This window comes from Rhamphochromis longiceps, linkage group LG2, assembly GCF_057381845.1.
Source record: "Rhamphochromis longiceps isolate RC_006_pf linkage group LG2, R_longiceps_female_GT1.1, whole genome shotgun sequence".
Lineage (NCBI taxonomy): Eukaryota > Metazoa > Chordata > Actinopteri > Cichliformes > Cichlidae > Rhamphochromis > Rhamphochromis longiceps.
Window position 1 is genome coordinate 34,683,894 of NC_140558.1, and position 13,690 is coordinate 34,697,583.

The following is a 13,690-nucleotide window of genomic DNA, read 5'->3' on the forward strand; positions in this document are numbered from 1 at the left end:
AGGAAAACTTTATATTCCCTTACGGCAAGCAAAAAGAGGAGCCTTTGTAACAAAATTTTCTTGTCATCTTTCATAATTTTAAATGACTTGTACCCTTAAATGGAAATAACACCGGGGGGGGGGGAGAGTAGTGACATTAGTGGGATAAAAGACAAAGTGGATTTGATTGATGGACAGAAGGCACATGTGATGGCTATAAAAACTGACAGACTTGGCACAGCTTTTACTTTTTTCATTTTCTCCAAACTGTATGGTGTCATGGAGGTGTCAGGAATATCACATCAGTGGTTTGGGGTACAACTGAACTAACATGAAATGGCTGCAGCACCAGGGGAAACATGTCCCTGGAGCATGTGGGCCTTTTAAATATGGTCAGACAGTTGTTCGCTGTAAGGCATTTGAAGTTTGGATTCACCACGCTGCACATAGACACACCCACCTATTGCACACACTCGCACTCAGAGGCATTTTTCATTAACTTCTTTTGACAAGGTCAGGATTGTGACTGTAAGGATGTGTCAGAGTGTGGGGGAGGATGTGAACTAGATTAGAATGAGGAGTGAATGATGAACACGGGTTTGACCACATAGCAGCCCACTCTACACATAGCCAGGCACATTAGGGTCAGCAGAGATCCAGATGTCACAACTGTTGTTTCCATCAATATCTAACCATTTGTACTTGATATTTATAAGCTACTTGTATCTCATTATATTGTTTAAATGAATTTTCAGTTGTGGGTCAGAAAAAGAGTTGAAGTAAATTTGGGATAGATTTTTGATATTTTATCGAAAGACAAATCAAGAGCTGTGCATAGAGCCAGACCAATAAAATCACCTGACTCTATGTATCAATCATCTATAGTTATGGTCTTATAAATGTGTTATCATCAGAGTTTTTCCATCAATGTTGCTTTAAATTTGGTATGCACATTGCAGAACCATCAGCTGCATATACCAGATGATACATTACAAAACTTGCTGGTTTGCAGGGACTCACATTTTGTTTTGCCGACTAGTCCATAAAATACATGGTTTTCCCTTCTGCTGCATGCTGGTCTATAACCCTGAGTGTATCTTTTCCAACTAAATCACAATTTGAGACTTATCAGCCTGTCTATAGCTGCATCCTTGCCTCATCTTTATAAAGCTGAGATACAAGAACTCCACACATATACAAAAAGAAGCTACTGCAAAAAGTCAACAATGGTGCCGGCAAAAACCTTTCATCATCAGCAGACTACCTGCTTCAACTGCCTAAAGATGACCTGATGCAGTGACATCAAAAGTTATGGTTTTAATGTCACAGAGAAGGCAAGTAGAAGGGCAAAAACAGAAATAGAAATGCGGATACGGACCGACCCTTATGTGTGCTTAATTATCAGTGTTAGTAAAATCTATTTTCAGTTCCATTCAGTTACCTACCCCTACTGTATAAGCAGTCTAATTTCTTAATTTCCTCAGTGAGGAAAAGCAAAAGATGATTTTGGTCAAACAGCGGCACTGTAATCTATTCTCCGCATAGACAACGGCGACAACAACAGCTTCACAGTTCTTTCCTTCATCTGTCCACTCATCAATATGTCCAGTCAAACAGTGCTTTGTCTCGATGTGAGACACCTATCAGCCAAGCAGGCTGTTAATGAGCCAGGCTCCTAATGAGCTCCTCGTCTCTCAGTTTAGCCATTCATTCAGGACACACAGATATACACAGAACAGTCAATTCAGTTGACTGCAGCCTTAAAAAGGCCCATTGTTTCTGTCAGTATTAGCTTCAGCTTTATGAAACTCCCTACTGATGGTCAACCACCATTTATATCTTAGGCTTTGACTTTGTATGTTTGTTTGTGTGTGTTGTCATATAGTTTGCATTATATCAGTATATTCAGTTGTGTGTTTCACCACCAGCAGTACTACTGCATGTTCAGTGTTTCATTACTAGTCCCTGCTGAGGCCAGGAAACCAAAGCAGGAAGCCAGGAATCACAGACACACACAGGATAGGAAAATCCATCAGGACATCTGAGCGGAAATGACTGTCTTGCACAAACACAAAGAGAAAGTCACAGCTGAAATGTTATAAAGAAAGGAAGTTGCAAGCTTACACAAATAAACATCATCAGAGAGACACAAACAAGGAAACAGACAGTCACAGGAAATAATTCAAGATATGCCATCTAAAAATGGAAGAAATTAAGTTAATGCTTAAAGCACAACATCAAATCCCTGAGATCCTTACACATGCAAATACTGATATGGTGACCTGTACAATAGACACTCGTATATAGATATACTACAAAGAAGATTAATCTGGATAGTAATCTAAACAGCTCAGTTTGGAAAAAGACGAGTGATCTGGTAGCAGCATCATGTCACGAGGTCAGTGTGTCTGTGTGTGTGTGTGTCTGTCTTTGGGAGCAGCAGAGACCCAGTGAGGGAGCATGTGTCTTTGTGCATGTGGAAATCTACAGTGCTTCAGTGCCAGCTGCGCTCTAGCCAATAGAATCAGTCCTAGCTATGTTGACATCATGGCTGATTCATAAAATGGGGTCTGGTGTTCACATTGTAAAATGGCTGCTCTGTGGTTTCCACAGACAGCCCACTCTTTTCATTTATGAGCAGATGGCACCTCTAGTGGCTGCTATGGAGCATTGCATCGTGCTACTCTTAGTCATTGTGGGGGAGGAAAGGAGATGACTGGGGCAGAACACACATGTGTGACTAGGCACACAAACATACACAAGCCACATGGACGCAGTTGTGGAATGCTGACATCTTAACATCCACATGTTTTATTGTCCCAGCTGCCTTTTTGTTAAAACCATGATACACAGAAGAACTCTTTTCTGGAAAGAAAACACTACCGCCAATTGCGCGCACACACACACACACACACACACACACACACACACACGCTTTTTCCTCATCTGTCAGTGCCAAGCAGCTGTTGGGGAGACAAGGGGGGAGAGTTCCAGGAAAAGCTGTGGTGTGTGTGTGCATGCGCGTGCACAAACGCACATGTGTAATGAAAATACATTCTTCCATTTCTGACTTCTGTTTCCAATTAAGTGGGGGGGGGGGGGGGGGGGGGGCAGAAAGGTGGGGGATGAGAGGAACTAAAGAAAGAGTACTGAGGATCATGAGAATCCAAGTCATGCTGCGGTCTTTGTCAATATGTAACTAAGTGTCTGTCTGACCGGAGCTACACAAAGGGGAGTCTGTTATCAGTCAGCAGACCTGAGTGTCTACTTCACCACCCCTTCCTATTCCCTTCTACTTCATCCCTCACTCCTTAAAAGGAGAAAATGTGTAGAGGAGATGGTGTCGAGTAGCCAGAGTAGGATAGGGAGAATGAATGAAAAAGAAATTGTTTGTATGTATGTATGTATGTATGTATGTATGTATGTATGTATGTATGTATGTATGTATAAAAAAAAAATTTAAAAAAAAAAAGATGAAATGAAGGAAAAAGATCAAGCTTAGTAGGAATAGAGAGAATCAAAGAAAGGAAAAAGAACCAAGTACACTTTGATCCCTTTAGCTTCAACTCAAAGAATAACTTTAGCCCACTCTCAGAAAGCATAGCCTCTTCTCTTTACTATCGCCTTTTCAGTCTTTTCATGTGGTCTATTCATCCTATCATCACCACTCCCTGTTTGTGGAGTGCTGGCGTTTATTTTTAACCCACTAAAAGCTTTCAGATGATGTACTCCATTGTATATTTGTGGCATCAAGACTTTTTCATAGTCCCTCTGGTGGTGAGATAGAAAAAATTAACTTTATATAGCTTCAAACTAACTCCCCCCCCCCCCATTTAGCATTCCAGGGCTGTTGGAGATCAAATAAAGTGGAACAGAAGAGAGGGAGTATAGTTTCAACATCAACATCTGAGTTGAGCGGTTTTGCTGGAAAAAGTTGCTGAATGTGCTCCAGAGAAAGAACTAAAAACAGATCTTCTGCCAATCTCTAACATCAACAAAGACTGAATGTATTACAGGCAAACGTAATGAGAACATTATGCTTTTAGCTTAAGAAGTTTACTTACATAATGCTAAACTAGTCAAAAAAAAAAAAAAAAAAAAAAAAAAAAGAGAGACAAAGAAGAAAAACATGAAGAGGGAGCATAAAGTTCTTTGTCCAAAGTAAACAAAGCCAAAACTATGGCAGACAGATGGACAGCTGTAGCCATGGTCCCTTTAAACTTTAAATGTCCTACATTCTGTCACTTTCTACATAAGAGTGTGTGTTACAATGTAAGAGTGTTCGACAGAAGAAGAATAAGGGGTTTCCACGGTAACCTTGGGTCTGAAAGAGCCCCTTCATCCTGTTTTTCCACTGTGAAAGGAAATGAGGAGAAAAGATTCCTGACTGTGTGTGTGTGTGTGTGTCTGTGTGTGTGTGTGTGTTTGCACAATTTTGTGAAAAGGACCAGATGGCAGGGTGGGGCAGTGAGGAGGGGGGGAACAAGGCAGGATGTGGGTAGGGCCAAAAAGCAGTGGGAGGGCATATGGGAGGGGCTAAGACTGTGCTCCCTTGCGCTCCCCTGGTGCATGAATGCTGCAACTACAACTGAGATTTTTGAAATAATTCCTATCATTCTATATTTGCTTTAAAAACAATATAAAACACTGTTTTTATGACTAAAATATTTATAAAAATCCCCAAATTATCCATTTAATTTTTGGTCATTAGAAATGACCCACTGGCTCAAACTTTACAAACATTTTAAAGAAAAGAAAAAACAAAAAACACAAAAAAAACAGACAACTTGCATGGCCTCAATTTTATTAACATCCCTTTCACTTCACAAACTCTTTCCTCTTACTTCCTGCTAGCTGAAGAACATTGTATATTTAAGTTCAAACAATATTTTTCTTATTTATTGCTTTTAAGTAGTTGCTTTTAACTAATGATAATAATTTAATAACACCTTTAACTTTTTAAACATTTATGACATCAATTTTAAAATAAGGTGTCTTTGTCAGAATAACAGCAGGAAAACAGTTTGTTTTTTAATTCTCCACAAATTCTAAACATTTTCTGTTTTTAAATTGGACAAGAGGGACAAAATGACATTTTCATATACCTCAATACGTTTTAAACTAGGATAACTTTGTGAGTTCGCAGCTGGAACAGTTAATTTTCAATACCTGCCTCATAAGCAGGAAGCAACATAATCGTATCTGTATTTTTTAGTTTTAATTCTTGCATTAATTAAAGGTCCTTTTTTTGAAATCACAATAGAGTATGGAGGCTTAAAGTCTGATTCCTTCAGTGAGGCCAGCATTTATTCATGGAGTCACAGTGCCCTCCATTGGTGTACTTAGTGAACTGCAGTTTGATGACAAAAGGCTGGCACACCTCTGCATCCAGCTGGCTACACTTGTTTATTACCTTCGCACTCTGTCCAAGTTGTGTATTTGTGAATGTTAATGAATGTGTTTGTGGACAAAGGAGGAGGAAATGCTGAAAGAAAGAACATACTGCTTTGTTTTATGTGTATGCGACGATGGAAGGCGTACAAAACACGTGTCTGTGAGTGTGGTCACTGGATCTGTATGTGTGGGTTTGTGTGGTAATGCTGTTCTCTTAGGGCCAATCTGACCTCTCTGTGCTCTTCTGGCCATGAAGGTCTTTGGTGATGACGCACACATGGCACGTAATGAGACACACTCTTTCTCTCTCTCTCACACACACACACTCACACACAGTACGCTGCCTGCATTGCTGATAAGGTGCACTACATTCGACACACCGACACAGCACTACCTTGAACTTGAATTCACACTTGCTGAAACCACACAAAGACCCAATAAATCCCCATAGCAAATAACAGAGGACACAGACAGAGATCCCCCCCCTCCCACTCAACAAACACACACACTCACGCACAGAGAGAGGTGAGCTGCTATGGTGTGCTTATTAAATCAGTCCTATATCAGCCAGTCTCCTTGGGACATCAGAAAAGATTTACAACTGCAATTACACCAGCTAATTACAAGGAGGAGAGATAGAGGGAGTGTAGGGGAGCTACAGAGTGTAAAGGGGAGAAGAAAATCAAATCAGAAAAGAGCGAGAGCAAATAAAGGTGTGAAAACTGAGACGATGAGAGAGCAAATGAAGGAGAGAGAGCGAGAAGGAAAGAAGTTTAAAAGACAAAGATGATGACGATGCGACCTTGAGCCGCCCATCACACCTGAGCCTCAAATGTTGTACAAAGACATAACTGGAGAACACAAAAGCTTCATTGTTTAAAGTCACAAACCACCTGTGTGTGTCTGACTAACTGAGTAACTCACTGGGTATGCAAGTAGTTTTTTGTGTTACTCTGGCAGCTTGTGTGGTGCTTTGGTGTTTGTTATTCACAGTGTGAATGTCCTTGATGCTACACTGGCCTTCACAGCACAGTGCTCCCTCTACGGAGAGCAAAGTGAATTACATCATTAAGCAGGCTCGCTTCTATGCTGGGTATCAATCAACTCTCAACCTTGTTCCTAGTGTTGTGGATAGCATGCAGTGACATTTGCAGTCACTGTTCATATCCATGTGTATTGGGCTGACAGGCGAGATTAGTGACTCTAGAGACAGCTATCTGTGGAGGTCGGACAGCCTCTTATTCTCAATATAGTGGAGGAGTAGAAATTAAGAAGAGCTAATAATTTAATACTACATCATTTCCAGTACAAAAATAATTTACACCCAAATCTAAGCTGTTCTGAACGAGGGATTCAGAGGCTCTTGCTCGTGGATACTGAAGCTTAGACAGAAGTCTTGGAGCTTAATGTTACTCTCTGTACAGTGCCAGTGGCCTTCCTAATGTACAGGCATTTCTGCCCATCTAGACCGCTACTATCATGTATGCACGGCCATGCAGTGTGAGTCTCATTTATATGAGCATAGCGGTAGAAATGGAAACTTAAAAATTGGGTTTCTATCTCAATTAAAAAGTTAGATGAACTCTAACACACATGCACCCCATGAGGCGTATTCTGCCCCGGGCAAAAAGGATTAGGTACTGCACTCCTGTCAGAACTCAAATATTCATTATTACCTTATGGAAAGATAGCAGACAGAGAGCGAGTGGGAGCAAGAAGGAGCAAGAAAAAGGGAGGGGAAAAAAAAGGAGCATGAGTGATAGAGAGGCACTTCATGAATACAAGCGGTTCAGACTTATGCAAAGCAAAACAGATGAAAGGAGGACAGAAAAATGGAGGTCTACACAGTGTCATGCCATGGAGGACAGTTAAAAGCGCATAACTGTGCTGGTGCACACACTCATCCTGTTAATCCCCAAGTTCTGTCCTCTCGTCTCCAACCATCCATCCCTTTACTCATCTTTATCTCTGCTTCAGTGATGAGGACAAAGGAAAGCACTCAATCACTGGCCCACCCTTCCTCCCTTGTCGCCTTCTCTTGGTCTCTGCAGGCAAGGCCTAGAGGCCTGATTAGTAATTGTGACTAGACCACATGGTGGAAAGACTTGCACACACATGCACACGCACATTGGAGCATGTACACACAAATATGTATATAAAAAGGCACACAAATGTGGCAAAGAGGAGGACGAGGGCCAGTTCTGCTAGATCTAATTATCCCTCGAGCAAGGCACAATGAGGGGGCTGAAAAGGAGTAAGGAAGTTTGCCTTTTCTAATGTCAGCCACCGCTTGCAGGACATATACACACGCGCGCGCGCATACACACACACACACACACACACACACACACACACACACACGAGTGTCTGTCTCGAGGCAAAAAAAATAAACAAATAAAAATTGGGTTATTTTTTGGTGTCTGTCACCATTTTTTTCCCCAGCCAACATATTAACATGATCAAGCCGAGGAAACAATGACAGGGGAGAGGCAAGGACAGAAAAAAAAGAAAATGAAAAGTGGAAAAGATGTGAAGAGCAGTACTTGAGGAGAGATAAAGGAGATGAGTAACAAAGTCAAGCAATTGCAAAAGGAAACAGTACTGTGGGGGAAGAGAGTGGAGAAAAACATGAGATGGAAGAATGGGGAGAAAGAAAGCGATATTGTCAATGGAATACGAATAAAGATCCCAGTTCGAGAAAGACTGTCACAATTCTCATGATTAACACAGTGGAAAAAAATAGTCGTCTCCATATGCATGATTGAGAAAATAACCAGACCCCTTTTTTGCGCACCAAACTACATTGAATAAAATAAAAATCTTTTTTTGTCTTATTTATAGTAAACTCAGAACTTAAATCTCACATTCATGTACAAAGCATTCAAACCTTCAGTATTTTAGCCTCAACAAAAGCTTCTCAGAGATGCTTCCCAATAAATCTGCAAAGATAAGAAGCAACTGTGTAACAACATTTTCAGGTCCCTCCATAAATATTATGAACTTAGGTCTAGGGTTTGGGGTTTGAATGGCAAACAGTCAGAGACTTCTCAAGAAGCTACTCCATATGCATCTTGGACGTTTGCTTTGGGCCAGTATCACAGGTTACAGTGAAATGTAATTTCAATCTTATCTGATTTATTTTTTAAATTAAAGGTCTCTTTGTATTCGCCTGAATTCATCCTTCAGTTCTGATTATTTTCCCTGTCCATGCCACTAACAAGCAACCAAACAGTATATAAATGTCACCACAATTCTTCATTGGAGGAATACTGTAAGCCAGATGATGAGCACTGCCCGATTTCAGAGAGGTCATTTTTCTTTGTTTTATTTACAAAAGATAACCTTTTTCACAGCATATGGACTTGCTAACTTTAAGCTTTTTTAGTAACAAGTGGTTTTCACCTAGCCACTTTAGGCCTGAATGATCCAGCACTGTAAATATGGAAGTCCTTTTGGCAGGTTTTCCATTCTATGCAAGAAGTCTCTTACATAGAGAGACTGCCATATTCTTGGTCAGCTCCTTGTTACTCACTTTGTTGGGAAGGCCAAGTCTTTGAAGACTCCTAGACATCCCTAACTGTGTTTATTATGGCTTCACCCTCACCCAGACATGTTACTGAATTGTGCGCACACACGCATGCACACACGCACCTACCTACGTACACATTTAAACTCACGTCTTACAAGTTTAGTTTGTCATACATGAAGTCTAAACATCTCAAACAGAGACCTAAGTAACATTGTGCCCTTGAATACTATTCTAACTGCTGCAGAAGAGGGTCTGAATTCTTTTACTTCAGTTTCTGATTTTTAAATCATCTGCAACATGTTTTTATTTTTCTATTAACAATTACTGAGTGTAGAGTGATGTCCATTGAAGAAGCTGCATAAAATCCAATGCAAATTATTTGTAAAGAACAAAGTGTGCAAAAGGTGAGGGGTCTGAATATTTTTTGAATACACAACCCAAACAGCAGTGACCTGGAATTTAGTGCATTTTATTCAATCCTTTTGAATAACGGTAAATATATTGCAGTTCATACTGTGAAGAGCGCAGTGAACACTTATTAGCATTTGTGTATGTGAACCTTTTTCTTTGTTGCGCACACTTTAGGAAAACTACTGCAGGTGTTTGAAATACATCAAAACACTGGATCAGAGTCAAACTAAGTAGCTGGAGGGGGATGACAACTATGATCTGGCAACCTCCACTTCTGCGTGGGAACCTAGGGAAAAGTCTATCTCACCAAAGATCCACTGGAGTGCTGCAGGGTTTTTAGTTTGTGAAATCCATTTTAACCCCTCCCCAAAAGACAGGAAAAAAAAAAATCCCCAACCCCCCAAAATAAACAAAACAAGAGAAATAGATATTTAAACAGAGAGATAGACATGCAAATCCTCTCCTAGAACATCTGTCTGCTGGCCTCTCACAGGAATTGGCTGTAGCTGAGGCTGGTGAAATGCAAGACACACATGCATGCACACAACGACACAAACAAAAAACAAATTTCACAGAAGTACACACCTAATCCCTCTATGTGCTTAGTGAGCCATCAGGGGACGTGTTGCCAATCAGACAGCTATGTGAGGCTGGGTGAATGAAAACAATCAAGAAATAACACACAATATGGCTCAGAGTGTTTATGAGTATTTATGTGCACGAGTGTTTGCTGGACTGAATTCACAGATTCATACACATAATCAGAGACCGGACTCTCTACTCTGCCAACACATTCCTAGAGGGACTGCATGTGGAGAAATCTTCTAGATCTTCTGTAACTAAAAAATGACTGACGGCAAGGATGACATATTCAGGAAAAGAATCAATCTTAACACTCGTAATGCGTCTTTTGAATCTGAATCAAAGCTTCTCTAAAGTGAATGTATGTAAAGATTATCTTCTGCAACGGGGAGCTTCAACCTCCAGGGTCACCTGGAGGTGATTTGTTTTATTATTTAGAGCTCACAGTCTCTACAATGGCAATAGTAAGGGCAATGTTGTGCTTTAAAAATAGTACCCAAGGAGAGGAAGTCAGCAGACTTCTCTGCAAATTATTTAAAAAAGAAAAAAAAGAAAAAGAAAGAAAATGTAGTGCTTTTTCCTTCTACCTGTTGTTTATACAGTGGACTTGTGACCTAGCATGTGTGTTTATGTCTAGCAAGCTATCGCTCTCTCCCCATCTTGTCTCTTCTCACGGCTCAGTGAGTGTGTCAGTCTGCATTGGCCCTCTTTCAGAAGCTACTGAAAGATGGCAGGACCATTAAAATTTAACCCACTATCTCACCACTCACCACATATTGACAAGAGAGAGGAGAGAAAATGGCAGATAGTCATGCAGGCATACAAGGATATACAAGAATGTATCTAACCACAGATATGGGCGCACACACATGCGCACATCAATGCACGCACACTAATTTCCAAGGAGTCAGTCAGATGTGATTGCAAAAGATGGGGAGCGATGGAGCGAAAGATCCTATACAGATGGAAAGTAAAGAATAAGACTGAATAGATTACCACTTGAGAACTGCACACATACGCACGTGATGCACAGACAGTTATGGAAATGATTGGCATCAATTTAGCAAGGGAAATGGAGAATGTGTATAGGCCTAACGCTTTATCAGTCCACACTATCCCTTCTCACCAAATCCACATTTCTACACCTTCTATTACTTGCTCCCTCATCAGCTCTGGCTTTTCAATCCCTCACAAAAAAAATCCTTATTTTGTTTCCCTCCATCTCCTTTCTAAATGTATCACTCTTTTTCAGTTTAATATTTTTTGACACATAGCTTTTTCATTTTTCTGTCCTCCATCTCTCCATCTAGCCCTTCTACCACTCTCCTTCTCTTGTGCTGTTCTTGTCCCTTTCTGCCCCAGCGGAGTGTGGGATAGCAGGCAGTGCTGGGAGGCCTACGGTCTCTTAATTAGGAGGCAAGGCGGAACGAGGACACGGTTAACAAGGGCACACACACAGACCTTTGCATTGCTTTGCTTGTAAGAACCCACATTGCCTACAGGCCTCAGTGAGAAAGTTAACCATGTCTTGAACCTGTACCCTCTAACACTTATGTTGACTAGGTTCAGATATTAACAATAAATCCAAATCCTAACCCTTACTTTGCAAAAAGTGTTGAGAACTCAACTTGTGCCTCACAAAGACAGAGGCACAGCAATTCACACGTACATACAAACAAGTGAACTGAATAAGCTTACAAAACTCAACGAAAAAGCAATAGGCACTATAAAAGAGTGCTGTGCTAAAGTCTCTCTCTCTCTCACACACATATCACATCACCTAATCAGACGATGAGGACCTGGGTTGAAATCTGCAGGACTAGGACTCAATCAGCTAGTGCAATCAGACACAGGGCACACCCACGCATTCACCCACATTCTCTCTCTCTCTCTCTCACACACACACACACACACACACACACACACACACACACACACACACACTAAACCTTGTGCTGACGGATGAGAGGAAGGCCATGATATTATTCAGTCTACCTCATCACGACTGTAACAAACACACATACATACACATAGAGGAGGCGGGATGGAAGTAGCTATTTTGAGAGTGCGTGAGTCCGTTGTCTGCGAAGGTGACTTTGGGCTGGCTGGAGTGGTAATTGGGTACACATACCAATGGCTTTTTCTTCCTCTTCCCTACATTCGCCTCAAACTCTCTCTTTTGGCCCCCTCTTTCCCTCCCACCCGGCTCCCACTCCTTCCCTTAGTGCAGCCCCTGAACGTGATTACATTTCCGACATGAGTGAGGAGTGAAGATGGAGCGCTGGAATGAAGTAGAAGTGAGAGAGACAGATGATTGAGTTGAAAAACAAAAAGGGCAGAAAACAGGTCTTGCGCTGGTTTGAAAAAGAAATGCATAAGACGCATAACATGCATACATTAGCATTTGCCCCCTGCTCATAAACACAAACGAACACTTATATATGTATATTTGGATATGTATGTGTGTATCTATCATTTCCTCAGCAGGGGAGTGAGACAAAGCAGAGGAAAAATACACAAAATGTCACTCAGACTGTCAGCCTGAGACACGCACCGACACATACACACATACAGAGTGCAATGGCCATCTCATTTCCTCAGACGTGTGACATTTTCTTTCTCTCTCTTTTTCTGTCTCTCCTTTGCACTCCGTCACTGTGGTGATAAAATTAGCATTCCTTTCCTTCCTCTGCTTCTCCCTCCCTTGACGCCTGGACAAGAGGTGAGGACCACAGGGACGGAAGAAAGGAGAGACAAAAAGAAACAAGAAGAAAGATGAGAACAAAAGAAGACGTTAAGAAAACAAGACGGAAAAGCCTGAGAGAGATGTGAAGACAACAAACAAATAGAGCAAAGTATGACAAGCAGGTAACGAAATGATTTAGTTAGACAAAGGTAGTAAGATTAAATGAAAAAGAACGATGGAAAGAGTAATATATAGCTAGTGGACAAGATGCAGACTTGTGGAGCGAGTAAATGAGGGGGGAAATATACCCTCGAGGGATTCATATCACCATGACAACCCTTTCCTTTCTCCTTTGCTGTCCAGTTGTATGATGAACTCCTGCTACTTTAGTGGACCTCAGCATGGACAAAATATCTGCTTACTTTTGCAACCCAATAATAAATCTCAAATAACTAAGATTTTCTAACATGCTTTTAATAACTAATATCAAATTAAAAGTCTTTTTAAAAGGGAGAATATACAAGGTTCTTGACTTAACCCTCTCAAGGCAGGCGTTGCCGATTTGCAACAGTTAAAAACTAACAACCTGATTACCCAACATACATATTTTATGAGTTTTTTTTACTCAGAAGTACCACTGCAGGACTTGGTTGTGCATTAGCAACAAAAAGCTTAATTTGAGCCTGAGAGGGTTAAAACCAGGAAAAATTATGGTGAAGGTTTTGTTTTTTTGTGTTTACTCTGCGTGAGCACGTTCTGCCTCTGTGCGTATCAGTGGGTGCACAAACTCGCTTGTGTGCAGGTTTCTACAGGGAGAGGGTAGAGGGCCCACAGAGTATAATTAAAAGCTAGAGACAGAGTCCTTGGGAGCAACTGCAGCAAGAACTTTATGGGGAGAAAGGAGAGAGAGGGAGGGAGGGAGGGACGGGGGGGGGGGGGGGAGAAGAAAACTGACCTTTAAAAACAGAGTGAGACACGAGAGAAACTGTGAGAAATGAGAGGTATAATGGAAGATGGGATGGTGGGAGATAGACTGAATTAGATTATGCTGAATTGAATGCGGCAAAGGAATGAAAAAAGTGAGAGAAAGAGGAGGAATGGAAACATTA

At 41.1% G+C, this 13,690-nt stretch overlaps 1 protein-coding gene across 1 annotated transcript in view; it reads right to left on the reverse strand.

Annotated features, from left to right (window-relative positions):
• Positions 1-11,210: 11,210 nt before the first annotated feature.
• LOC146677717 (protein diaphanous homolog 1-like) overlaps positions 11,211-13,690 on the reverse strand; it is a 71,771-nt gene continuing 69,291 nt past the window's right edge. The window contains exon 19 of the mRNA XM_085380063.1: positions 11,211-11,299. Within this exon, the coding sequence (XP_085236189.1) occupies positions 11,211-11,299 (89 nt within the window). The remainder of the gene's footprint in view (positions 11,300-13,690) is intronic.